At 60.1% G+C, this 25,190-nt stretch overlaps 1 protein-coding gene across 7 annotated transcripts in view; it reads left to right on the forward strand.

The window, feature by feature from the left end:
• The first annotated feature begins 532 nt into the window (after window positions 1-532).
• The window catches only part of CELSR2 (cadherin EGF LAG seven-pass G-type receptor 2), a 30,615-nt gene continuing 5,957 nt past the window's right edge, over window positions 533-25,190 (forward strand). For 5 of the 7 annotated variants that reach the window (XM_063418383.1, XM_063418387.1, XM_063418386.1 and 2 more), the window contains exons 1-25: window positions 533-4,356; window positions 6,370-7,017; window positions 7,577-7,799; window positions 8,293-8,408; window positions 8,756-8,844; window positions 9,482-9,639; window positions 10,081-10,244; window positions 11,101-11,226; window positions 11,690-11,856; window positions 12,512-12,700; window positions 12,812-12,925; window positions 14,447-14,621; window positions 15,515-15,656; window positions 16,101-16,221; window positions 16,454-16,637; window positions 17,390-17,491; window positions 18,237-18,331; window positions 18,410-18,619; window positions 19,244-19,427; window positions 20,402-20,545; window positions 21,053-21,284; window positions 21,651-21,836; window positions 22,839-22,965; window positions 23,992-24,192; window positions 24,709-24,883. In XM_063418383.1, the coding sequence (XP_063274453.1) occupies window positions 609-4,356; window positions 6,370-7,017; window positions 7,577-7,799; window positions 8,293-8,408; window positions 8,756-8,844; window positions 9,482-9,639; window positions 10,081-10,244; window positions 11,101-11,226; window positions 11,690-11,856; window positions 12,512-12,700; window positions 12,812-12,925; window positions 14,447-14,621; window positions 15,515-15,656; window positions 16,101-16,221; window positions 16,454-16,637; window positions 17,390-17,491; window positions 18,237-18,331; window positions 18,410-18,619; window positions 19,244-19,427; window positions 20,402-20,545; window positions 21,053-21,284; window positions 21,651-21,836; window positions 22,839-22,965; window positions 23,992-24,192; window positions 24,709-24,883 (8,020 nt within the window). In that variant the 5' untranslated portion in view covers window positions 533-608. The remainder of the gene's footprint in view (window positions 4,357-6,369; window positions 7,018-7,576; window positions 7,800-8,292; window positions 8,409-8,755; window positions 8,845-9,481; window positions 9,640-10,080; window positions 10,245-11,100; window positions 11,227-11,689; window positions 11,857-12,511; window positions 12,701-12,811; window positions 12,926-14,446; window positions 14,622-15,514; window positions 15,657-16,100; window positions 16,222-16,453; window positions 16,638-17,389; window positions 17,492-18,236; window positions 18,332-18,409; window positions 18,620-19,243; window positions 19,428-20,401; window positions 20,546-21,052; window positions 21,285-21,650; window positions 21,837-22,838; window positions 22,966-23,991; window positions 24,193-24,708; window positions 24,884-25,190) is intronic. The other 2 variants (XM_063418385.1, XM_063418384.1) reach the window with 2 other exon arrangements.

The raw sequence follows: 25,190 nt of genomic DNA on the forward strand, positions 1-25,190 counted from the left end.
TGAGGGGGCACGGACTCCCGAGTGTGGAGTCACGGCCGGCGGTGGGGACACGGGGGGCTGGGGGGGTCGTATGTGACACGTGCTGTATGTGCCACACATGTGCTGTGTGTTTACACACATGATCTCTGTGCTATCACAAACGTGCTCTGTCTCACATGTGTGTGCTCCGTGTGTGTTTCACATGTGCTGTGTGTGTCACATACGTGGTTCCCATGTCATATGTGCTCGCTGGTGCCCGTGTGCCCTGCGTGTGCGACGTGCGTGTTCCTGCGCGTGCAACAGGCGTATCTGCAATGCACAGGTGCGTCCAAGGCCCTTCGTATATGTGTACGTACATGTGTGCGCGCAGGGCGCACATGTGCACCTCACATGTGCGCAACCTGCTCGCGGTGCACGCTCGCTGCCTGCGCCCTGCCGCTGCCGGTGCGGTTGTGCGTGCCGCCGGCAGGTGCCGGGGGCGGCGGCGGCGGCTCCTTTAAGCGCGGTCGGGCCGATGAATTGGCAGCTCCGCCCCGGCGGGCGCGCGCGGGCGAGGGCGGGGCGCAGGCGGCGGTGCGGGTCGCTGCGGGCACCAGCACCGGCACCGGGGGCAGCGGGGGGCAGCGGCCATGGGCCCTCCGCCCACCCCCCGAGCTGCGCTCCCGCTGCTGCCACTGTTGCTGCTGCTGCTGCTGCCCGAACCAGGACCGGCCATCGCCATCGCCACCGGCATCGGCTCCGGCACCTCCACAGGCATCAGCACCGGCGTCGGCAGCGGCACCCGCACCCATCCGTCCAGCACGCTCCCGGCGCCACTCCAGCTCCGCGGCGGCACCGGGGACAGCGGCGGTGCGCGGGCCCCGCCGAGCACCGGGGACAGCGGCGACAGCGGCGACAGCGCTGGGCCCGCACTGGCCGCGGGCGGCAGCGATGGGACCGCACTAGGCACTGGCTCTTCCAGTGGGGACAGTGGCGGCGGCGTTACGGGGTCTCCAGATATCAGCGGCACCAGGGTTACTGGGGACACTGGAGGCACCGTGAATGTTGGAGACACCCGGAAGCCTGGAGGCACTGCGGGCGCTGGAAGCACCAGGAACGCTGGAGGCACACGGGATAGTGGAGGCACCGGGGTTACTGGAGGAACTGGAGACACTGGGAGCAGCCATGTCCTCAGGGGCACCAGGAGTGCCAGGAATACTGGACACACCGGGGGCACCAACATCCCCACAGCCACCGGGATCTCTGGGAACCTGCTGAGCACTGGGCGTGTTGGGGGCACTGGGAGCACTCCAGTCCCCAGGGGCACCAGGAATTCTGAACTCACTGGGGAGAATGGGAGAGTCTCCAGAGATGCTCGAAGCACTAGGAAAGTCCCCAGGGATACTGGGAGCACCAGAGACACTGAACATAATGGGGAGACTGGGAAAATCCCCAGCGACACCAGGAACATTGTGGAGACTGGACATGCTGGGAACACCAACATCCCTAGGGAGAGCAGTAGCATTGGGGATGCAATCGACATTGGGGATGTTGGGGTGTCCCAGATAACAGTTGTCCCCAGGCCCCCCATACCTCACCACCGCCCCTGCCGCAGCCCCAACACAGCACCGCAGTTCCAGCCCTCCAGCTACCAGGCTACAGTGGAGGAGAACCAGCCAGCAGGCACACCAGTGACACAAGTGACAGCACAGGACCCTGATGAGGGGGAGGCAGGCCAGCTGCGCTATGCCATGGCTGCACTCTTCGACAGCCGTTCTGATGCCCTCTTCACTGTGGACCCTGTCACTGGTGCCATCAGCACCACTGCACCGCTGGACCGTGAGAGCAAGAACACTCATGTGTTCCGTGTGACAGCAGTGGACCATGGCACACCCCGGCGCAGTGCCATGGCCACGCTGACGGTGATGGTGAGCGATGCCAATGACCACGACCCAGCCTTTGAGCAGCCAGAATACCGGGAGAGTGTGCGAGAGAATCTGGAGGTGGGCTATGAGGTACTGACAGTGCGGGCCACTGATGGTGACACTGGTCCCAATGCCAACATCCTCTACCGCCTCCTCAATACTGGTGACGCCAACGAGGTCTTTGAGATTGATTCCCGCTCAGGTGTCATCCGCACCCGTGGCCCTGTGGACCGGGAAGTGGTGGATGCCTTTGAGCTGTTAGTGGAGGCCACAGACCAGGGCCAAGATCCCAGTCCCCGGAGTGCCACAGCCACTGTCCACATTGCTGTGGAGGACGACAATGACAATGCACCGCAGTTCAGCGAGCGGCGTTACGTGGCACAGGTAGCTGAGGACGTGGTGCCCAATGTGGCGGTTCTGCAGGTCACGGCCACCGACCGTGACAAAGGGACCAATGCACTGGTGCACTACAGCATTGTCAGTGGCAACACCCGTGGGCACTTTTACATTGATGCGCAGACAGGCATGCTGGATGTCATTACCCCCCTGGACTATGAGGTTACCAAGGAATTCACCCTGCGGATCCGGGCTCAGGATGGTGGCCGCCCACCTCTGTCCAATATCAGTGGTTTGGTTACCATCCAGGTGTTGGATGTCAATGACAATGCACCCATCTTTGTCAGCACACCCTTCCAGGCCACGGTGCTGGAGAATGTTCCCATAGGCTACTCTGTCATCCATATACAAGCCATTGATGCTGATTCAGGTGACAACAGCCGCTTAGTTTACACCCTGCTGGAGACTGGCACTGGCTTCCCCTTTGTCATCAGCAACAACACTGGGTGGATCGTGGTGGCCTCTGAGCTGGACCGGGAGGTTGTTGACTTCTACAGTTTCGGGGTGGAGGCGCAGGACCAGGGCACCCCCCCAAAGGCCTCCATGGCCAGTGTGAGTGTCACCATCCTGGATGTCAATGACAACAGCCCTGAGTTCACCCAGCGGGAGTACAGCGCTCGCCTGAACGAGGATGCAGCAGTAGGTACCAGTGTCCTGACTGTCTCTGCTGTCGACCGTGATGCTAACAGCATCATCACATACCAGATCTCCAGTGGTAACACCCGTAACCGGTTCTCCATCACCAGCCAGAGCGGTGGTGGGCTCATCTCCCTTGCCCTGCCCCTGGACTACAAGCTGGAGCGGCAATACCTGCTCACCATTGCTGCCTCTGATGGCACCCGCCAGGACACTGCCCAGGTGGTTGTTAATGTCACTGATGCCAACACCCACCGCCCTGTCTTCCAGAGCTCCCACTATACTATCAACATCAATGAGGACCGACCAGTGGGCACAACAGTGGTGGTCATCAGTGCCACAGACGAGGACACAGGGGAGAACGCCCGCATCACCTACCTGATGGAGGACAGCATCCCCCAGTTCAGCATTGCCGCTGAGACTGGTGCTGTCACTACCCAGATGGAGCTGGATTATGAGGACCAGGTGTCCTACACCCTGGCCATCACAGCACAGGACAATGGTATCCCACAGAAATCTGACACAACTTATCTGGAGATCCTGGTGAGTGATGTCAATGACAACGCACCTCAGTTCCTCCGTCATTCCTACCAGGGATCCATCTACGAGGATGTCCCCACCTTCACCAGCGTCCTCCAGGTCTCCGCAACCGACCGTGACTCTGGGCTCAATGCCAGGGTCTTCTACACCTTCCAAGGGGGTGATGATGGTGATGGTGACTTCATCATTGAGTCCACCTCGGGCATTGTCCGCACCTTGCGCCGTCTGGACCGGGAGAATGTGCCACTGTATTCCCTGCGGGCATTCGCTGTGGATAAGGGGGTCCCAGCCCAGAGGACGCCAGTGGACATCCAGGTGACAGTGCTGGATGTCAATGACAACCCACCTGTGTTTGAGCGGGATGAGTTTGACATCTTTGTGGAGGAGAACAGCCCCATTGGGCTGGTGGTGGCCCGGATCACTGCCACTGACCCTGATGAGGGCACCAATGCCCAGATCATGTACCAGATCGTGGAGGGCAACATCCCCGAGGTCTTCCAGCTGGATATCTTTTCCGGAGAGCTCACCGCCCTGGCTGATCTGGACTATGAGACCAAGGCTGAATATATCATGGTGGTCCAGGCAACCTCGGCACCACTGGTCAGTCGAGCCACCATCCATGTGCGCCTGCGTGACACCAATGACAACAGCCCCCAGCTTAAGAACTTTGAGATCCTCTTCAACAACTACATCACCAACCGCTCTGGCAGCTTCCCTGGAGGTGTCATTGGCCGCATCCCTGCCCATGACCCTGATGTCTCTGATCACCTCACTTACACATTTGAGCAGGGCAATGAGCTCAACCTTGTACTGCTGGACCCACACAGTGGAGACCTGCGCCTCAGCCCAGCCCTGGACAACAACCGCCCACTTGAGGCCGTCATGAGGGTGTCTGTCTCTGGTAAGACCCCCACCCATGGAGGGCACCTTGCAGGGGGAGGCGTGTGAGGTTTCTGGCTACCTTGGCATCTATTTTTGCATGGAGGCAAGGTTTTATGGGGTCTCACTACCCTGTTTTGGCTGCCCCCACTCTCCAGATCAGAAGAGATGATGTGTTGTGGGGTCCCACCATGCCACTGGGGTGTTTTGGAGTTCCACCACCCCATCCTGGTTGTCTCCACCCTCCAGATCTAGGGGAGGGGGGGATGATGGGATGCTGTGCCTCCCTCATGCCCCACACATCCAAGTGGAGGCCACTGGGGTCCCTAGCACCTTCCGTGCTTTCCTCACCACCCTAAGCTGTCTAGAGGTGGTCCTGGCACTTCTCTGTATGTCACTGAGCAGGATGGGGCAGGACCCACTGCATGTATTGGAGCAGAGACTGGTGTGGGCCAGCAGGGGTCCTGGTACCCTTGGGGGTTTTTATGGGGGGTCTGATGGGTGAATCTGGGAAGGCTCAGGGTGCAGTGCAGTATTGGGGGAGTCCTGGCACTGCAATGTTTGTGTTTCCAGGAGACTCCACTTGACGAATTCAGGGCAGGAGACACAGGGCCTGGTGTGTGTATTTGGGAGGGCACCCTGACCTCCACTTAGAGGTCCCTAAACCCAGTGGGGGGGAGGGTCACAAGATAAGGGGGATTTTGCCTCAGTTGTCAGCACTGTTTGGGTGGTGGGGTTTCCAGGAGGTGCTTCTGGGAAATGGGGCTCACCCCAAGATGGGGAAACATCTCCTTGGTCACCCTCAGGTCAGGGGGAAACTGGGTCACAGGCTATGACTGATGTCTACTGTCCCCAGCAACATGGCCTCCATGGCCCTCCAGCTTCCCCTGGCTAGGGTCCCTGCTCTGGCCACATATAGCAAGGGGCCCAGGGCACAAAGGGTGGGGGCAGGGAGTCTCCCTCGGCCCCCTCCGCCGCCCCCCCCACCTCCAAACACAGGGGCAGGTGGGAGGGAAACAAAAAGTCCAGCCATAGCTGGGCCCTCACAGCCGTGGCCATGGCAACCTTCCCCTTGCCGGCCACTGGCCACCAGTCACTGGCCATGGGCCATTGGGCAGCCCTGGTCCCTGCCACCCCCTGCAGCACCCCCTTCTGCCTGCTTGGCCCTCCACCTGTCCCCGTGCTTCCTTCATCCATCTGTCTGCCTGCTCCCTATCTGTCCTGCATCCTGCTGCCCTTGGCCAGGGGGAGGACAAAGAGGAGGAGGAGAAAGGTGGGTGCCCCAGTCTTAGCAGAGATTTTGCTTCCCCACCAGCACCAACCCCACAACCAACACTAGCCCCTTAACCAGCACCATCCCCATACCAGGCTCAGAAACCAGCACTAACCCCATAACTAGCCCCAACCCCATAACCAACCACCAACCCCATTCAGATGCCCCCACCCCACAGTGTCCAAGCAGGATGGGCACCCCATGAACCACACTGTCCCCGTTCCATGGTCACCAAGTGGAATGGGCACCCACAACCAGCACCAGCCCCATAACCAGCACTGTCCCCATTCAGTAGTGGCCAGGTGTGACAGGAGCCTTGTAACCAGTTCCAGCCTCATTGCTGACACCATCCCCATCCCACTGTGCCTACCCTGTGATGGCCAGGTGGGATGGGCACCCCAAAAACAGCACCAGTCCCATAACCAGCACCAACCCTATAACCATCACTGTCTCCATTCCTTGGTGGCTGAGCAGGAAAGGTCCCCATAGCCTGCACTGTCCCCACCTGACTGTCCCCATTCCATGCTGATCAAGTGGGAATGCCACCTCATAGCCAGTGTTGTCCCCGTTCCATGTATAGGCTGGGTGTTTCATGGCCAGCGCTGTCCCCATTCCATGGTGGCCCCATAGCACCGTCTCCATCCAACAGCAGCTGATTTGGTTGGTTGCCACATATCCAGCACTATTCCCATCCCACTATGCTTTCCCAGAGTTGTCCATTGCTGTCGCTGACCCCTTCCTGTGCTCCACCTTTGTCCCCAGATGGCGTTCACAGCGCAACGGCGCAGTGCACGCTGCGGGTGACAGTGATCACAGATGAGATGCTCAGCAACAGCATCACCCTGCGTTTGGCCGACATGTCCCAGGAGCGCTTCTTGTCCCCCCTGCTCAGCCGCTTCCTGGAGGGGGTGGCCACTGTCCTGGCCACCCCCCGCCACCATGTCGTCCTCTTCAACATCCAGACGGACACAGATGTGGGGCCGGCGCGGATCCTCAATGTCAGCCTCTCAGCACTGCTGCCGGCGGCGGTGCCGGGCGCGTCGCGGTTCTTCTTGTCGGAGGAGCTGCAGGAGCGGCTGTACCTTAACCGGTCGCTCCTGGCGGCCACCACAGCCCAGCGCGTCCTGCCCTTTGATGACAACGTGTGTCTGCGCGAGCCCTGCGAGAACTACATGCGCTGTGTCTCCGTGCTGCAGTTTGACAGCTCTGCGCCCTTCCTCGCCTCCGACACCATCCTTTTTCGCCCCATCCACCCCGTCACAGGCCTGCGGTGCCGCTGTCCACCTGGCTTCACCGGCGACTACTGCGAGACCGAGATCGACCTCTGCTACTCCAGCCCCTGCGGCAGCAACGGGCGGTGCCGGAGCCGTGAGGGCGGATACACCTGCGAGTGCCACGAAGACTTCACTGGTTAGAGCCACTGGCCAGCCCGTCCCCATAGTGTCCATCCTCATCCTCCCTCATCCAGCTCTTTAGCCCTCTCTCCCTCCCTGCCTCCCTGCCTCTGCCAGTAGACTGATGGCACTGGGGCCATATCCCCTACCCCCACCCTGGGACTCCAGCCCCCACGGGACCCCCTAGTGGGGAGTACCAGCCAGGTGGGGGAGGGGATGTGAGAGGAGAGGGTGTCTCTGGGTTTCCATGGCAATGGGAGGTGGTTGCCATGGTGATAGAGCTGGGATAAAGATGCTGGGGGGAGGGAGAAGGGATCCCCACCCTCCCACTTAGGGTGCTTAGTGTCACATTGGGGAGCTGTGTGAGTACCTGGAGGGAGAACTCGGAGGTTACCGGGGGGATGGGGAGGAGAGAGGACCCCCACCCCCATTTTTGGGATGCTGGTGGCACTGGGGTATCACACAGGCGAGCCCTGCAAGCTGAGCACCTGAGGTGGCCACTCTGGGTTTAATAGGGAGGTGTGGGGGGAGATGGGACTCCTCACCCCAGCTTTGGGGTTCTGGATGTCACACAGGGGAGCACTGTGACCTGAGTGCCCGGGGCGGCCGCTGCACCCCAGGGGTCTGCCGGAATGGGGGCACCTGCCTGAACCTGCTGGTGGGAGGATTCCGGTGCCAGTGCCCCCCTGGACACTATGAGAAGCCCTTCTGCACCATGAGCACCCGCAGCTTCCCCCCGCACTCCTTCCTCACTTTTCGTGGGCTCCGCCAGCGTTTCCACTTCACCCTTGGTCTCACGTGAGCCTGGAGGAATCTGGGGAGGTGGGGGGCGATGTGTGCCCCTGAGGGTGTCACATGGGGCGTGGGGTAGATGGTGATGGTAGCCCCGTTGGTGTGAGATTAAGTGATGGGATGTGAGGTGATGAGTGTCTTGTGGGCACTGGGTGGATTGGTGGGTGCTCCCATTGGCATCATTTGGGGTGTGGGATGGTGGGTGTCTCAAAGGCATCAGATGGGCTGGGGGGTAATTGGGTGCTGGGCACCCTGAGGGCACAGGGTGGGAGCAAAGGGTGTTGGTTATCACTTGGCATGGGGGGCAGTGGGTGGGGGGCACCTTGTAGGGGAAGGGGCTGATGGGTACCAGCATCTCATAGTGGGTACAAAGTCATGGGGGCAGGGCATGAGGGGTGTGCCTCAGGGGCATGGCAGAGTCAGGGGGTATTGGGGAGTGCCTGGGTGGCATGGTGGGACTGGGGTGTACTGAGGCACTCCTGGCACTTGTGTTCCCCAGGTTTGCCACACAGGAGCGGGACGGACTCCTGCTGTATAACGGGCGCTTCAACGAGCGGCATGACTTCGTGGCACTGGAGATTGTGGATGAGCAGCTGCAGCTCACCTTCTCAGCAGGTAAGCAGGTACACACTGCCCCTGCCACACCCTGGCACTGCACCCTGGCACCCTTGTGGGCACGGTATTCTTCACAGCATCTCTCACTTTATCCCAGACATCCCATCCTGGCACTGCTTGGCATTGCATCCTGGGCATCCCATTGCCAGCACTGCATCTCTAATTGCATTCCTCACTGCATTCCTCACTGCATCTCTGGCCTGCCAATTCTTGGCACTGCCTGACACTGCATCCCCAGCATCCTATCCCTGACACTGCATCCCTGGCACTGCATCCTGGGCATCCCATCTCTGGCACTGCCACCCCTCCTTGCCCCTGGCTGTGTTGCCCTGACGCTGTGCCCACAGGTGAGGCCACCACCACGGTGTCACCCTTTGTGCCAGGAGGTGTCAGCGATGGGCAGTGGCACCGGGTACAGCTGCACTACTACAACAAGGTGGGGCAATGGGGGGCACAGTGCGTGGGGAGTGTTTGGGGCAGACAGAAGCAGGGAAGATGGAGGGTAAGGGTAGGGGAATGGAGAAATGGGGGGGATCAGTTAGGGGGTTTGGGGCACCTAAAAGACCCCTATGGGATATGCCCCACCCATGGGGGTTCCAAGAGATGGGAGATGGAGGAAGAGGAAGGAGTGGAGGGGAAGGGGATGTCGAAGGGATGAAGAGAGTAGAGAAGTGATTTGTGGGGACTCCAAGGGACTTTCAAGAGCTGCCCCCATCTGTGAGGACTCTGAGGGAACCTCACTCCCTTCCTCACCCGTTGGCCCCCCAAGGAACCCCACTTCCATTCCTCACCTGTGGGGATCCCTGAGGAATTGGGTTGGGGTATGGAGGAAGAGAAGGTCAAAGGGATGGGGGCTGGGGGGGGGATGAAAGGGACCATTGAGGGGTTCAAGGGGGGCTTGAAGGGATGGAGAGGAGTGTTGGGGGTGGTCTGAAGGGTGCGGGACTGGTGGGCTGGAGGGGCATGGGAATGTGGTGAGGGTTGAGGGGCCAGAGGGCAGTGGGAGGATGAGGAGTGGGACAAATATGCAGGATGGGGGTCCTGGGCCCCCCGCCTGATATGGGGCCCCCCAGCCAGTTGTGGGGCGCTCAGGGATCCCACAGGGCCCCTCAGAGCAGAAGGTGGCTGTGGTGACTGTGGACGACTGTGACACAGCCATGGCCCTGCGCTTCGGGCCCCGCCTCGGCAACTACTCCTGCGCTGCCCAGGGCACCCAGACTGGCAGCAAGAAGTGAGGAGGGCCTGGGGACCCCATGGGTGGGGGTTCCTTGGGGTACCCATAGAGGGGTCCCTTGGAGGTGAATGGTCCCTATGGGTGAGGTACCTTTAGAGTCCTCACTGGTGAGAGGTCCCTTGGGGTTCACAGATCCCTATGGATGGGGTGGTCACTGGAGGTCCTCATTGGTTGGGGAGGTTCTCTTGGGGTCTCCACGTGTTGGGGGAATGGGGAGTCCCTTGGGGGTCTGTTGAGTTCCCTATGGGTGAACACCCCTTGGGAGGTCCCTCAGGTCCCCATAAGTTTTGGGGTGAGTGGGTGTTCTTTGGGGTTCCCTTGTGACTCGTGTGGGATGGGAGGTGGCTGCATGTCCCCTGGGGTTCCCTCGGGGTTTCCATGGGTTGTGGGGTCCTTCGGGGGTCTCTTGAGTCGACAAGGTGATGGTGGGCTCTGCAGGTCACTGGACCTGACAGGGCCTCTGCTGCTGGGGGGGGTCCCAACGCTGCCCGAGAGTTTCCCAATCCGCAGCCGGCACTTTGTGGGGTGCATGCGGCACCTCCACATTGACCAGCGCCCCGTGGACATGGCAGCCTTCATTGCTAACAACGGCACCCTGCCTGGTGGGCTCCGTGGCTGGGAGACTGGGCAGGGGCTGGGGTGCTGTGGTCCTTCGAGCAGAGGGAGACGGGGTGTGGGGTTAAAGGATACCTGAGTAGTGGGGCTGTGTCCCCTGAATGATGGGAAGGGTTTCCAGGGCTGGAGGGATGGATGAGAGTCCAGGGGGCATGGGGGATGCTGTGCCCCCTGGGTGTGGGGAGAGGATGGCAGGGTAATGGGGTTGGATGGAGGACTAGGGGACACAGGACACAGCTGTGCCCCCTGAGTGTGGGGAGGGAGTTGGGGAATGCCAGGGCCATGGGGCTGGAGAGAGGTCCACTGAACGGGCTGGAGTGGGAGTTCTGTGCCCCCTGGGTGTGGGATGGGAAGTCAAGGGGTGTAGGTTTGAGTTCAGGGTTGCCAGGGCCATGGGGCTGTGCCCCCAGGGTGTGGGATATAGAGCAGGGGTTGCTGGGGCTCGGGGACTGGCTGGGGGCCCAGGTCTGGACAGTGCTGTGTCCCATGGATGTGGGGAGAGGGTGCCAGGCTCATGGGGTTGGATGGGGGTTCAGGTACCCAGTGGTAGGGCATTCTGTGTCCCCTGGTTGTGGGGTGGGCGGTGAGAGGCTGCCAAGACCATTGAGCTGGAGTGGCTGGCACAGACAAGGCTGTGTTCCCTGTAGGTGGGGGAATGCCAAGGCTGGGGGACTGGCTGGGGTTTTATCCCCTTTGAGGTGAGGTTGGGATGTGGGGTGGGGGGTCAGGAGGTCCTAGGATCATGGGGTTGGATAAGGGTTCAAGGATGTGCGGGTGTCCATGCCCCATGGAGCCAGGGGTCCAAGGTCATTTGTGGCATGTGACCCCTGTGCCTCCTCCTAGGTTGTCCCCCCAAGAAGACCCTGTGTGACACCAATACATGCCACAACGGTGGCACCTGCGTGCATGAGTGGGGGGAGTTCAGCTGCCGCTGCCCGCTGGGCTTTGGGGGCAAAACCTGCCAGGAGGGTACTGGGGGGCCTGGGGGGACAGTGTGGTGGAGCTGTGTAGGGTCCATAGGCTTGTTGTGGGTCCACGGGGGGCATGGGGAGGGTCTTTGGGTGGGTGTGAGGGGTGTGGGAGGGGGGTGAGGGGCATCCCTGCATGTGTTTGGGGGTCCGTGGAGTAGTTGTGGGTTCATGAGGGGGTACAGGGGATCTGTGGGTGTGTGCAGGAGATATGTGGGATGGTGTGTTGGCATGTGTGGGATCTGCATGGGATTCCTGGGTGGTTTCTGGGGATCCAAGGGTGGGTATGGGAGAGGCCACGTGGGGTTGTGGGGGGTTCTGGGTGGGGTCTGAGAAGTCTGTGGGTGGGTGTGGGTGGTCTCTATGGGGGGGCGCGTGGCCACCTCAGTAGTGCATGGGTCCCTGAGGTGAGCTTGGGGGGGGTCCATGGGAGTTGCCCCCTGTCCCACGTGAATGCCCTGCAGAGATGGCGGGCCCGCAGAGGTTCATGGGCAGCAGCCGCATGGTGTGGAATGGGCTGGCGCTGCCCCTCTCCCTGCCCTGGCCAGTCCGCATCATGTTCCGCACCCGCCACCCCCGCGGGGTTCTGTTGCGGGCGGGGGCCGGAAGCCGTCTAACCCTCATTCTGCAGGTGAGCATGGGGAAGAAATGGGGAGGGCACAGGGAGGGCATGGGGGAGTCAAATAGGAGAGTTTTTCTGAGGAAAGTGCTGGGGAGGGGGGGTGGTTGCCCTGGGGGGATTATTGATGTGGGTGGGCGTCATTGCCACGGGAGGTATTGGTTTTGGTGTCATATAGGGGGCATTACACTGGGAGGGTATTGACCTGAGCGGGAGTATAGGGGGATTTACACTGGGGCAGTGCCAGGGGTTATTGCTCTGAGGGTGTTGGAAGTTATTTGCATTATTGGTATTGGGGAGTTGTTGGCACGAGGTTTGTTACGCTGTGGGGGTCATTGCCCTGAGGGCAATTGGAATAGGAGGTATTGTCTGGGGGGGGTATATATGGCCACTGGGAAGTAGTGGCATGGGGGGTTGGAATAGGAGAGTTAACCTCAGAGATATGCCAGGGGAAGTAGTGCCCTGGAGGGGGTCTGTTGGCATTGGAGGCATTGCTATGGGGGGGATGTATTGCTGGGGGCGGGAAACAGTGCAAGGGGGTGCCACCCCTCGAGGAGGCATTACCCAGGGAGTTCTGTTATTGTCTCAGGGGAAATTGTATTTCCCGGTGGGCAGTTCCTGGTGCTCACCAGGTTTTTGGGGTCCTTGATGTGTCTACCCCTCACAGCTGAGCGAGGGGCAGGTGGAGGCTGGTGCCTGGCAAGGGGGGGCTCGTTTGGCCACCCTGCGTCTACCCCAGGCCAAAGTCAATGACGGTGCCTGGCACCACGTGGAGCTGGAGCTGCGGGGGGGCTCTGGGCTCAATCCCTCCGCCACCCTACTCCTCCTCCTCAACCTCGACTATGGCCGCCACCAGGTAGGGGGAGACTGAGGCACAGGGGGGCAACCACTCTGATGATCCCCGGGTGCCATTGTGGTACCCCCTGTGGCACCCCAAGTCACCCACGGGAGTCCCTGTGCCCCCTAGGTGGTCGGCGATGTCCCTGGAGAGCTGCAGGGACTGCGACTGCGCACGCTGAGTCTCGGGGGGCTGCTGGGGGATGGTGGCACCGTGGAGGAGGGGTTCCAGGGGTGCCTGCAGGTATGGAGCTTGGAGAGTATGGGGAGCAAGGGGTGGCAGGTGTAGGGGTGGAGAGTGGGCTTGGGGATGTGGAAGAGGGGGTAAGAACATGATCACAATGGGAGGGCAGCACATGAACACAGGGACATGGCATGGGGTTTGGGGAAATGGGCACAGAGATGTGGGCCCAGATGTTGGGAATGTGGCACAGGGTAAGGACACAATGAATCAGGACCTTGTCTTGGGGTTGAGGACATGGGCATGATGAAGAGGGGCACAGGGACATGGGTACAGTGCTTGGAGACCTGGCACAGGGCTTGGGGATGTAGCACAGGTTGGGGACAGGGAACAATGAAGTCAGGCACAGGGCTTGGAGACATGGGTATGATAAAAGGGTACACAGGGACATTGGGACATTTGAGGAGGGGTTGGGGACATGGGCACAATGGGAGGGAGAATAGGGACATGGGCACAGGGTTTGGGGACATGGCATGGGGAGTGGGGATTTGGACATGATGAAGGGCAGCACAGGGACATTGGGACAGAGGCACAGGGTTTGGAAACATGACACAGAGAAGTGGGGACATGAACAGAATGGGTGGGAGGCACAGGGACATGTCACAGGGTTTGGGGACGTGAAGTGGGGGCATAGCTCAGGACATGGGGACATGGGCAGGATGTAGAAGGGCACAGGGATGTTGTTACAGGGAGTTTGCCCAGGACAAGGAGACATAGGCTGTGTGGGTAGGGGGTGCACTGGGTACTCATGGGCATAGTGACATGGGGCACAGGGACATCACCCTAGGGCCTGGGCAGAATGGGAACATGGCCGTGGGAACACAAGTGTGACTGGGGAGGTCATGGGTAGTATAGGGGGTACTGGCTGGTGTTTGGGCCACTGAGGCACCGAGAGGTGATGTGACTGGGGAGGCACAGCGGGTCCTGGTGTGGGGTTTGGGGTGTCACATGTTGTGGGGACAGACTGAATGGGATGACACAAAAGCTCCTGGGTGGTAGCAAGGGACACTGAGGCTGGGCATGGCACTGGGGCAGGAGGGGTCATGGTGGCTGGGGCGTCACTGGGGTCACTGACAGATGACCCCACACGGGGAAGTTGGGGTGGAGAGATGCCTCAGATCAATGAGGTGTCACTGCCAGTGACACAGGGATGTCACCAGCTGGTGCTGAGTTTGGTGCTGAGGTACAATGACAGGTGTCAGGATGCAGGGGGTTCAGGGTGGCCCAGTGGGTCTGGTGTCATGGTGGGGGAAACTGAGAAGGGGTTGACACAGCAGGGTGGTCCAGGTTGTCCTGGGGTGTCCTGTGTTTTGGTGAGGGACACTGAGGTAAGGATGACAGTTGGGCAGGGGATTTTAGGGTGACATGGTGGGCCCCATGTGGTGGTGAGATCACACCGTGCGGGGAGTTCCTGTGGGGTCTTGGGGGAATGGTGAGAGAAACTGAGGCATAGAGTACATGGGGGGGGAGGTCTAGGGTGGCTCAGGGGGGTCTCAATGAGAACACTGATGGGTGACCTTGCAGGGCCTGCGTGTTGGGGACACTGTGGTGACTGCGGGTGCCCTGAGCCTGGCACAGGCGGTGCAGGTGAACGTGGAGGGGGGCTGTGCCCTGCCTGATCCCTGTGACTCGGGGCCCTGCCCTCCCCACAGCTACTGCAGTGACGATTGGGACAGTTTCTCATGCCGCTGCCACTCGGGTGAGCAGAGACTCCCCAGACACCTGACACCCCCGCAACACACCCCAGACATCTCTGATCATCTGCACACTGACACCCCTGTGACACCTGCCTCTGCCACCCCAGTGAATGGGGACATCCTGAGACCCCTGAGAGCCCCCCAGCAGCCCCCTAACACTCCCTGACACCCTTCTGACACAGCCAGTCACCCCCAGGATGCTGACAGCCCTGTGACACACCTGTGACACCCCTCACTTCTGCACCTTTGAATGGAGACCCCCCTGACAACCCCTGACAACGCCGACAACCCCTAACACTCTGTGGGACACTGACACCACTGAGACACCCCTGTGACACCCCTTACTGCTAACCTGGTGAGAAGAGACCCTCTGGAACCCCCGACAAATCCCAACAGTCCCTGAAACAGTGCCACCCCTGTGACACCCCCCACTGCCACCCCCATGAGTGGAGACCCCCCCAGCACCTCTTGACAACCTTGAGACTTTGCTATCCCCAGCACTGCCACCCTGTGACATATTGCCCCAACAACACTATCCTTTCTGGGCACCATCACTCCATCCCTGTCACCAGGGCAGGGCCACCCCCCTGTCACTGTCACCTGGACACTGCCACTCCTGTCAGTGTTCCTAAGGCACTGCCACCCTCCCTGGGCACTGCCGGCCTTGTCCCCAGGTATTGCCTACCCTCATCCCTGTTCCCTGAGCACTGCCACTGTTCCCCCCTCTCACTGTTGTCAGGGCACTTGGACCCCCATCATTGTCTCCAAGGCACTGCCACCCTCCCTTGTCACTGCCACTCCTTATCTCTGTCATCCCTGGGCACTGCCCCTCACCTCCATCCCTGTCCCCTATCACTGTCCCCTGCTTTTGTCCCCAACCCTGTCCTGTGTCCAGGGTACTTCGGTGACAGCTGTGTCAGTGCCTGTGCCCTGGACCCCTGCGAGCCTCCGGGCACCTGTACCCGCCGCCCAGGCATGGCCTCTGGCTATGCCTGTCACTGTCCCCCAGGCACCTTTGGGACCCTCTGCCAGCACCGGTTGGTGATGCTACGGGGCACTGCCGGGCAGGCATGGAGCACCCAGGAGGAGGGGGACGCTGTGAGGGGCACTGGGGGCAGGGGATTGGGTGAGAGGACGATGGGCATGTGAGGCAGGGTGGGTGTGCAGGGGGCATAGTGCACATGCAAGAGCTGTGGTGGGTGTGCAAACGGCAGGGGGAGCATGGGAAGAGCACAGTGGCTGTGCAAGAGCTGTGGTGAGTATGCAGGGATCACTGTGAATGAAAGTGGTACTGTGGGTTTAGAAGTGGCACTGTGGGGACAGAAGGGGCACTGTGGGGGTACAGGTGGGCACTGTGAAGGTATAAGTGGCCATGTGGGTATGCAAGGGACAGTGGGTGTACCAGGAGCCACATGAGTGTACAAGTGGCATTATGGGGGTATCCTGGCATGGTGCCCAAGTGCCAACTCCAGTGTCCCCAGGGAGGCACAGCCATGCCCACGGGGGTGGTGGGGACACCCCACGTGTGGCCCCTGCAGCTGCGATGTCACCCACGGCTTTGACCCAGACTGCAACAAGACCACGGGCGAGTGTCACTGTAAGGTGAGACCTGCCAGCCCTTGTCACCTCTCCTGCCAACCCCTGCCATCCTCCTGTCACCCCTCTGTTGGCCCCTGCCACCCCACTGTCATCCTGTCACCTCCCTGTCACCCCCATCCTGCCCCTGACAACTCCCCAGTCATCTCCCTGCCACCTCCCTGCCACCTCCCTGTCACCCCCTGTCAGCCCCCTGTCATCCCATCCCCTTGCCTCTAGTGACCCTGTGTCCCTCCAGGAAAACCACTACCGCCCGCCAGGAGAGGACACATGCCACCCCTGTGAGTGTTACCCCACTGGGTCACTGTCACGCCGCTGCGATGTCAACACTGGACAGTGTCCCTGCAAAGCTGGTGTCATCGGCCGCCACTGTGACCGCTGTGACAACCCCTTTGCTGAGGTGACAGCCAGCGGCTGCGAAGGTGGGGAACTGTCAACTTGTGTCACCCTGTGGCACCCTGAGTGCCCACCATCACCCTGCTGTTGCCCTCCATTACCCTATCACCTTGTGTCACCTTGTGTCATCCTGTGTCATCCTGTGTCAACCTGAGTGCCATGACTGTCACTCTGCTGTCACTCTGCTGACCCCACTGTCACATTGCATCACCTTGTGTCGCCCCACTGTCACTGTGTCACACTGCTGTCATCCTTCTGTCATCCTGTGCCCCCCTACACCACCCTGTGGCATCCCAATGTCCCCCTGCTCTGCCACAGCTGTCACCTTGGGTGCCAGCAAGTGCCATTGTCATCATGTGTCACCCTACTCTGTCCTCTGTGTCACTCCAAGCGCCAATGACTGGGTGCTACTGTCACCCTGCTGTCACCCTCTGCTACCCTGCATCACCATATTGTCACTTTGTGTCACCTGCTGTCACCCTGGCTGCTGGCAACTGAGTTCCACCAACAGCTTGGTTGTTGGTGTAATCCTGTTGACACCTTGTGTCACCCCACTGTCACCCTGTGTCACCCTGCTGTCACACTGCTATCACTCTGTGCCACTATGTCACCCTACTTTCACCCTGTGTTATTTGTTTGTCACCCTGCTCTGCCACTGCTGTCATCCTGCTGTTTGCCTGTGTCACCCTGGGTTCCAGTGACCAGGTGCCACTGCCACCCTACTGTCACAGTGTACCACCCTGTGTCCACCATTTTGATGCCCTGTTATGTCCCACAGTGAACTACGACAGCTGTCCCCGGGCCATTGAGGCTGGCATCTGGTGGCCTCGCACTCGTTTTGGGCTGCCAGCTGCAGCCCCCTGCCCCAAGGGCTCTGTTGGTACGTGAGGACATGGGGACGGGGCAGGGTGTCACTGGGCACACTGCCAGAATGGGGTTGGGGGTGACAAAGTGGTGACATCACTGGGATGGGGCTGAGAGGAATTGACACCACAGTGGCTTTGCTTGGGTGGTACAGGGAGGTGACACTGTGATTGCACTGATGAGACATGGGGAGAGAGGACGCCATGGTATCATTTCAAAGTGGTGATATGGTGCTGGCACTGCTGGGATGGGATGTTGACATCACTGAGACAGGGCTAGGGTATGTCATGGTGGTGGCACCAGTTGGATGGAGCTGGGATGGGAGGGAGCCATGGGACATCACCGGGACAGGACAGGGGGATGATATTGCAGTGGCATTATTGGATTGGTACAGGGAGGTGACACTGGTGGCACTGATAGGATGGGTTAGGGGTGGTGATACCTTGGTACCACCAAGATGGAGTGGGGATTACAGGAGTGTGGACTTGTTGAGGTGAGACTGGGGCTGCCGCTGTGGTGTCACTGCAGAGAGTGTGACACCGGTGGCATCACTGGGACAGGACTGGTGGCTGTCACGGTGGTGTCAATGGGGGATGGCACAGGAGTATGACATTGTAGGGGCACAGCTGGGATAGGGCATGGCACCACTGGTGTCACTGCAAGGGTGGAGCAGGAGTGTGATGCTGGCAGCACTGCTGGCATGCTGTAAGGTGAGGCTGCCCCATTGTCCCCATGGTGCACTCAGTGTCCCTATCCCACAGGCACAGCACTGCGCCACTGTGATGAGCACAAGGGCTGGCTGCCCCCCAACCTCTTCAACTGCAGCGCGCTGGCCTTTGCTGCCCTTCGCCCCTGGGTGAGCTGGGGAAACACCAGCAACAGCCATGCGACAGTGCCACTGGGGCTCTCCTGACACTTGTGTGTTCCCTGCAAGGCGGAGCAGCTGATGGGCAATGAGTCACAGTGGGATGCAGGGCAGTCACAGCGCGTGGCGCTGGCACTGCGTGAAGCGATGCATGAGGCCCGCGAGTACTTCGGCAGTGACGTGCACCTGGCATACCGGCTGGCAGGGGCCCTGCTGCACCACGAGAGCCGCCAGCGTGGCTTCCGCCTCGCTGCCACCCAGGACGTGCACTTCACCGAGGTGGGCATGAGGTCACAGGGATGGGAACATGCCCAGAGGGGGAATGGGCAAAGTGGGCTGATGAGCACCCCCATGGGGAGGGATGTGGGTGCAGGAACCCATGCACCAGAGTGATGGGCACCCTTGCAGGGAGGGGTATTGGGGTAAGAGAGCAGATACCTGAGTGATGGGCACTGAGGAGGGAGGTTGAGGGAGAAGGAAAAGAGGTTGGAGTTATGGAGGTCCTTGTGGGGAGGGTTATATTGGGGCAGAAGGTCGAACACTGGGGTGATGGGCACCTGCATGGGGAGGGGGAAGATGTTAGTGCAGGAACCTGGTTGCCACCATAGATGGCACACACCTGGGAAGGGTATTGGTGATGGAGCCCATGCACCAGGGTGATGGGCACCCACCTAGAGAGGAATGTTGGTGTAGGAGGTCTGATGCCAGGGTGGTGGGCATCCCTGAGCAGTGTGTGTTAGTGTGGCTCAGGGTGCACCTTCAACTTTATGGGGGTGCAGCATCCCCATTCCCCCCTGTTGGTGCCAGAGTGCCCCAGCCATAGATACCTGCAGGGAAGTTAGGAACCCCCTGCCCAGACCCAGAGTGCCACTTCCAGTGCCACTACCACTGCTTTGCCCCCAGAACCTGCTCCGGGTGGGCAGTGCACTGCTGGACATGGGGAACAAGCGGCACTGGGAGCTGATCCAGCAGACAGAGGGTGGCACAGCCCAGCTGCTGCGGCACTTCGAGGAGTATGCAAGAGCCCTGGCACGGAATATGCCCCAGACTTACCTCAGCCCCTTCACCATTGTCACCCCTAACATCGGTCAGTGGGGACATGCATGGCCAGAGGGCTGTGAGGGGGGTATCTGCCTGGGAATATAGGCATGCTGGGAACATGTGTGTGCCTGGGAACACACGTGTGCCCTTGGTGTGGTGCTGGGGACATGGACACATGTGTGTTTGAGGACACTGACATGTGTCTGGGAACACAGACATATATTCCTGGAGTATGTGTGTGCAGAAGGACATATGAGCTAGGGACATGTGTGCACAAGGACACTTGTGCTGGGAGCATGCATGCATGGGTGATGTGTTTTGAGGGGAACATGTGCCGGGGACACGGACATTTGTGTGGCTGGGAAATGTGTCCTGGGGAACGTCAGTGTGTCTGGAGGCATGTGTGTGTCCCTGGGGTCAGTGGGTGCTGGATACAGAGGGTGTTGTGTTCTGTCTATCTCGAGGTTGGTGGGTGCTGGGGTCAGTGGATGTCAGGATCCATGGCTCCTGGGCTCAGTGGGTGCTGGAGTCCGTGTGCCCGAGGGTTGGTGGCTGCTGGTGTCTGTGGATGTATGGATTCATTGCTCTGGGGTTGTTGGATGTCAGGGTCAGTGGGTGCTGGAGTCTGTGTGCCACAGGGTTACTGGAAGCTGGGATCTATGGTCCCAGGGTCTGCGTGCCCCAGGATCCATGGCTCTGTGGTTCATGCATGCTAGGGATGGTGAATGCTGGGGTGGGTGTGCCCCAGGGCTAGTGAGTGCTGGAGTTGGTTTTTGCCAGGCTTGGTATGCCCCAGGATTCGTGAATGCCCTGGGGTCAGTGGGTACCAAGGTCTGTGTTCCCCATGGTCAGTGGGTGCCAGGATTGGTGGGTGCTGGCGTTAGTGTGTCTGGGCTTGGTGAGCCCTGGGATCAGCTGGGGTTGGTATGCCCTGGGGTCGGTGGATGCTGGGGTTTGTGTGCCTCATGGTTGGTGGGTGCCATGCCATGCTGTGCTGCCATGGGTGACATGGTGCCACAGTGGTGTCGGTGGTGCGGCTGGACAAGAGCAGCTTTGCGGGTGCCCACCTGCCACGGTATGAAGCGCTGCGGGGGGAAAAACTCCCAGACTTGGAGGCAACCGTCATCCTGCCTGACAGCATCTTCCAGCCCCCCGAGGACAGGCGTGAGTCCAGGGCATAGGGGGGCCAGGGGCCAGGGTTGGAGACCAACTTGCATCCGTGGGGCTGGCAGGGCTTGGGGGGCCACCATTTGGCCACAGGGACATGGTACAGTTGGGGACCCTGGCTGGGGGCTGGCAGGGATGGGGGAATCCCAGAATACCCACAGGCTGACACAATTGGGAATCCCAGTGCCACCATGGGGATCCCAGTGCCACCATAGGGACCGCAGTGTGGCCATGAGGCTGGCAGGTTTGGGATGCCAGGGTGGCATCAGAGATCCTGGTATGGCCATGGCAGTGGGCAGGGTCGGGGACACAAGTGTGACCATGGGGACCTCGCGGTCATGGAGCTGACAGGGTTGGGGACCCTGGTGTGGACATAGGGAGCTGGAAGTGTTGGGTGAACCTTGTTGTGGTCATGGGACTGGCAGTGCTGGGGACTCTAGGGTGGTCATGGGAACCCAAATGAGGTCTCAGAGCACCATGCCGCCCCCTGCCCATGGCCCCCAGGCCCCTCAACCGGGCATGGGCAGGCACCACAGGGCACAGGTGGGCAGGAGGAGGAGGCTGAAGCAGGCGAAGAGGAGAAGGAGGAGGAGGAGGAGGCAGGGATGACTGTGGTGACCCGACACAAACGCCACCCATTCCTGGGTGAGGGCCAGGCCATCGCCAGCATCATCATCTACCGCACCCTGGCCAGTCTCCTGCCCCAGCACTTCGACACCGACAAGCGCAGCCTCCGGTGCCACTGGGGATGAGGGCTTGGGCGGCTGGGGGTGGCACATGGGGTGTCAGGGCAAAGCCAAGCATCTGGAGGGTATAGGGAGATGGGGACGCGGGTGTACAGAAGGATCCCAGGGGAGGCATGGGAAAGGGGACACATGGGGTGCCCAAGGTTGGGGGGCACAGAGAGTGCCTGATGGGGAGCACGGGTTGGGGAGGTGGCTCAAGGGATGTCCAAGGATGGTGCCCATGGGGTGCCCACAAAAGGGGGCACAGGGGAGAAAGGGGTGCCCTCACAGTGTCTGTGTGGTGTAAGGGCACTCTGTGGCACCAAGGTGGGTTTTGGGGCACCCTGAGTGGGCTCCCTGACCCCAGTGCCTCCCAGGGTGCCCAAGCGCCCCATCATCAATACACCGGTGCTGAGCATCAGCGTGCATACGGGGGACATGGACGGCATGGGCGGCGCGGGGACCATCCGGGCACTGGCCAAGCCTGTCACCCTCCAGTTCCGGCTGTTGGAGACCCAGGAGCGCTCCAAGCCCATCTGTGTCTTCTGGAATCACTCTTTGTGGTGAGGGTGGGACAGAGGACATCCCAGGAGTGACAGGGACACCCTGGGGGCACAGGGACATCCTGAGGGTTAGGGACATGGGATTGGGGATGGGAACACCTTGGGGAAGATGGGAGCACTCCAGAGGGACAAGGGATCTCCCCATGGAGAAAGGGGACCTGGGGATAAGGACACCCAAGGGATGAGGGGATATCCCAGGGAACATCTTGGGGAGTCAGGGACAATTTGGGGCAACAGACACACTGAGGTAACAGGGGATATGACATGCACCAGGGGAACAGGAAACACCTGCGGGGAGAGGGGCCATGGAAATGGGGACACCCCAGGGAGATGGGGACACTCTGGGGGAAGAGGGAGCACGGGGAAGGGGACATCCCATGGAGACAGGGGACATAGTAACAGGGATAGGGACACCTTGAGACAGCAGGGAACATGGGAATAGGGACACCTTAAGGGGACAGAGGACATCCTGAGGGGACAGGGAACATGGGCATAGGGCAGGATGGATGCTCCAGTGTCCCAGTGGGTCATGGATGAGTAACATTGGAACAGGACATGAGGGGACAGCTCTGACCCTGGTGGGTGTCAGGGATAGGATGGGAGACTGTCCCCAAATGGAGGGGTGTTCCCGGATGAGTGTCCCTGGTGGGTAATTGTCCCCAAGTGGCAACGGTTGTCTTTCTGGATAGATGGATGGATGGATGTCCCAGTGGGTGTGTGTGTGTTTTCTGTGGAGGTAGCAGGTGGGTGTGTCTCCCTCTGGGAGGGTGATGACAGTGGGTGTCCCCAGTGTGTATGTCCCTGGTGGGTGTCCAAGTATTTGACCCCTTGGATGGGTGTCCTGCGTTGGGTGCATGTCCCTGGGTGGGGGTGAATGTTCCCAATAGGTGTCCCTGATGGGTGTTCCCAGTGTGTGTGTGTGTGTGTGTGTGTGTGTGTGTGTGTTGGCCCCCGGTGTCCTGGCAGGTTTCCTGGCTTGTGTCACCTTGTGGTCCTGTGCAGGGCGGACAGTGTAGGCGGCTGGTCAGCACGAGGCTGTGAAGTCACCTTCCGCAACCAGAGTCACATCAGCTGCCAGTGCCACCACTTGACCAGCTTTGCCGTCCTCATGGACATCTCCCACCGAGAGGTGGGGACACTGGGGGACAGGGAGGAGTGCATGGGGACAGAGGGGGACTGATATGACATAGGAGACATGGAGGGACACAGTAACCCTGGGGCATGGAATGACTGAGGGTGAGAGCCCTGGTGGGCACATGGGGGTGGATGGAGACACATGCAGAAATAGGGCACCAGGTGCTGCCAGGCACAGGGGTGGGGTATTTGATAAAAGAGGCGGGACAGGGATAGGAGGGGCTTGGCAGAATGGGCGGGGCATAATGGGGCAGGGTCAGGATGGAGGACTGAGTGCTCATGAAAGCGGGACTCAGAAAAGCAGGGGAGGGGCTTAAGTGGGGTGCTAAATCCAAGGGGTACGGCTAAATCCAATGGGTGGGGCTCTCAGGGCAGAGGTAAATAGGATGGGCGGGGCTATGTCAGGTCTGTCAAAGCTCCCTCAGGGGCGGGTCCAGTCAGGATGAGTGGGTTTCGAGTGGGTTTCCAGTGGGTGCAGCTGAGCAGGCTGGGCCGGTTGGTCTCCAAGCGGCAGAGCTGATGTGGGTGGGGTTACAAGAGGTGCGGCTGAGTGATGCAGGCGTTTTTTCAGGGGCTGTGGCTAAATAATGTGGGCAAGGTTTCCTGGGGTGGGGCTGGAAACTGTGGGTGGGGTATAGAGAGGTGTGGTCAGTGCTGCGGGTGTGGTTTCAGTGGGCAGGATCGAGTACAGTGGGTTGGATTCAAAAGGCCAGGGCCGAGGGATGTGGGATTTTAAAGGCTGGGGCTTAGTGCTATGGGAGAGGTTTAAAAGGGTGGAGCTACACAATGTGGGTGCAGTTTTGAGGGGCATGGTTGAAGGTTGTGATTTGGGGTTCCATAGGGTGGGGTTACCAGGGGCAGGACTGAATAACGTGACCAGGGCTTCCAATTGGGGTATGCATTGTGGGGAAACTTCCCCGGCCCAGGGACTGATTGCTTTGTAATGTATCTGTTAATGGGGATATCTGGGGGCCATGCCCACTGAACACATGCCTGACATATGCCTATCCTGGTGCTGCAGAACGGAGAGGTGCTGCCACTGGCAGCACTCACCTACGGCTCACTGGGCGTGGGGCTGGTGGGGCTGGCGCTGGTGGTCGTGTCCCTAGGGACCCTGAGTCGGCTGCGTTCCAACCGCCACAGCATCCGCCAGCATGGCTCAGCTGCACTGCTCCTTGCACAGCTTGTCTTCCTGCTTGGCATCAACCAGGCTGATGTCCCGGTGTGTGGAAAAAGGGGTCTGGGAAAGGAGGGAAGGAGTGGGGATCACTGGAAAGGGCTGGCTGGGTCAGGGGATCTGCTGCTTTTGAAGTGTTTGGGTTGGTGGGCCTGAAATGGGTGGGGCTAAGGCTTGGGCAGGACCATGGTGGGCTGGGCCTAAGGGGTGGCATCTAAAAGACATGAGGGTAATGATGGGTAAGGTCTGTTAAAGGGGTGATGATCTTAAGGGGTGGAGTCTGTATAAAGGGGTGGGGCTTCCAAAGCAGTGAGTCTGATAAACGGGGTGAGGCTCTCTAAGGGGTAGATCTTATCAAGAGTTGGCTCTCAAGGGGGTGGGGCACTCAAGGGGTGAGGCCTATAAAAGGAGGGGGACCTTTTGGAGGAGTGTGACCTCAACAGGGGAATGACCTCTCAGAAGGGGTGGAGCTCGGGGAGTTGTGCATGTGGTTGGATGGGTGGGGCTGTGGGCATGGCCAGTAGACGGGGCTGAGGGCTGGCAGTGACGGGGCGGGTGCAGCTGGCTTGCACGGTGGTGGCCATCCTGCTGCAGTTCCTGTACCTGAGTGCGGTAGGCTGGGCGCTGCTGGAGGCGCTGCACCTCTACCGGCGCCGCAGTGAACCCCGTCATGTCGACCGTGGTCCCATGCGCTTCTACCATGTGCTGGGATGGGGACTGCCTGCCTTCATTACCGGTGAGCCCTGCTGTGAAACCCTACTCTCATTATGACCTTGCTTCCTGGACTACCGCCCACCTCCACCTGGGGGAACACCTTCTGGTGGCTACACACCCCCTTCTAAGCTATGCTGCCTGAATCCCTCCCGCAATCAATTTGATGCATGGTGGGGTCCTATTTCCATGTCTAACTCCACCCCCCCAGAATATAGGCCCACCCCCAAATGCATCTTTACCAGTATAACCACACCTGTGGATATAACTGTGCCTCCAACAGGATAGTCACGCTCAAACCAAAACATCCCCACCCCAAGAGAGTTTAGCTC

Source organism: Prinia subflava, chromosome 23 (genome assembly GCF_021018805.1).
Source record: "Prinia subflava isolate CZ2003 ecotype Zambia chromosome 23, Cam_Psub_1.2, whole genome shotgun sequence".
NCBI lineage: Eukaryota > Metazoa > Chordata > Aves > Passeriformes > Cisticolidae > Prinia > Prinia subflava.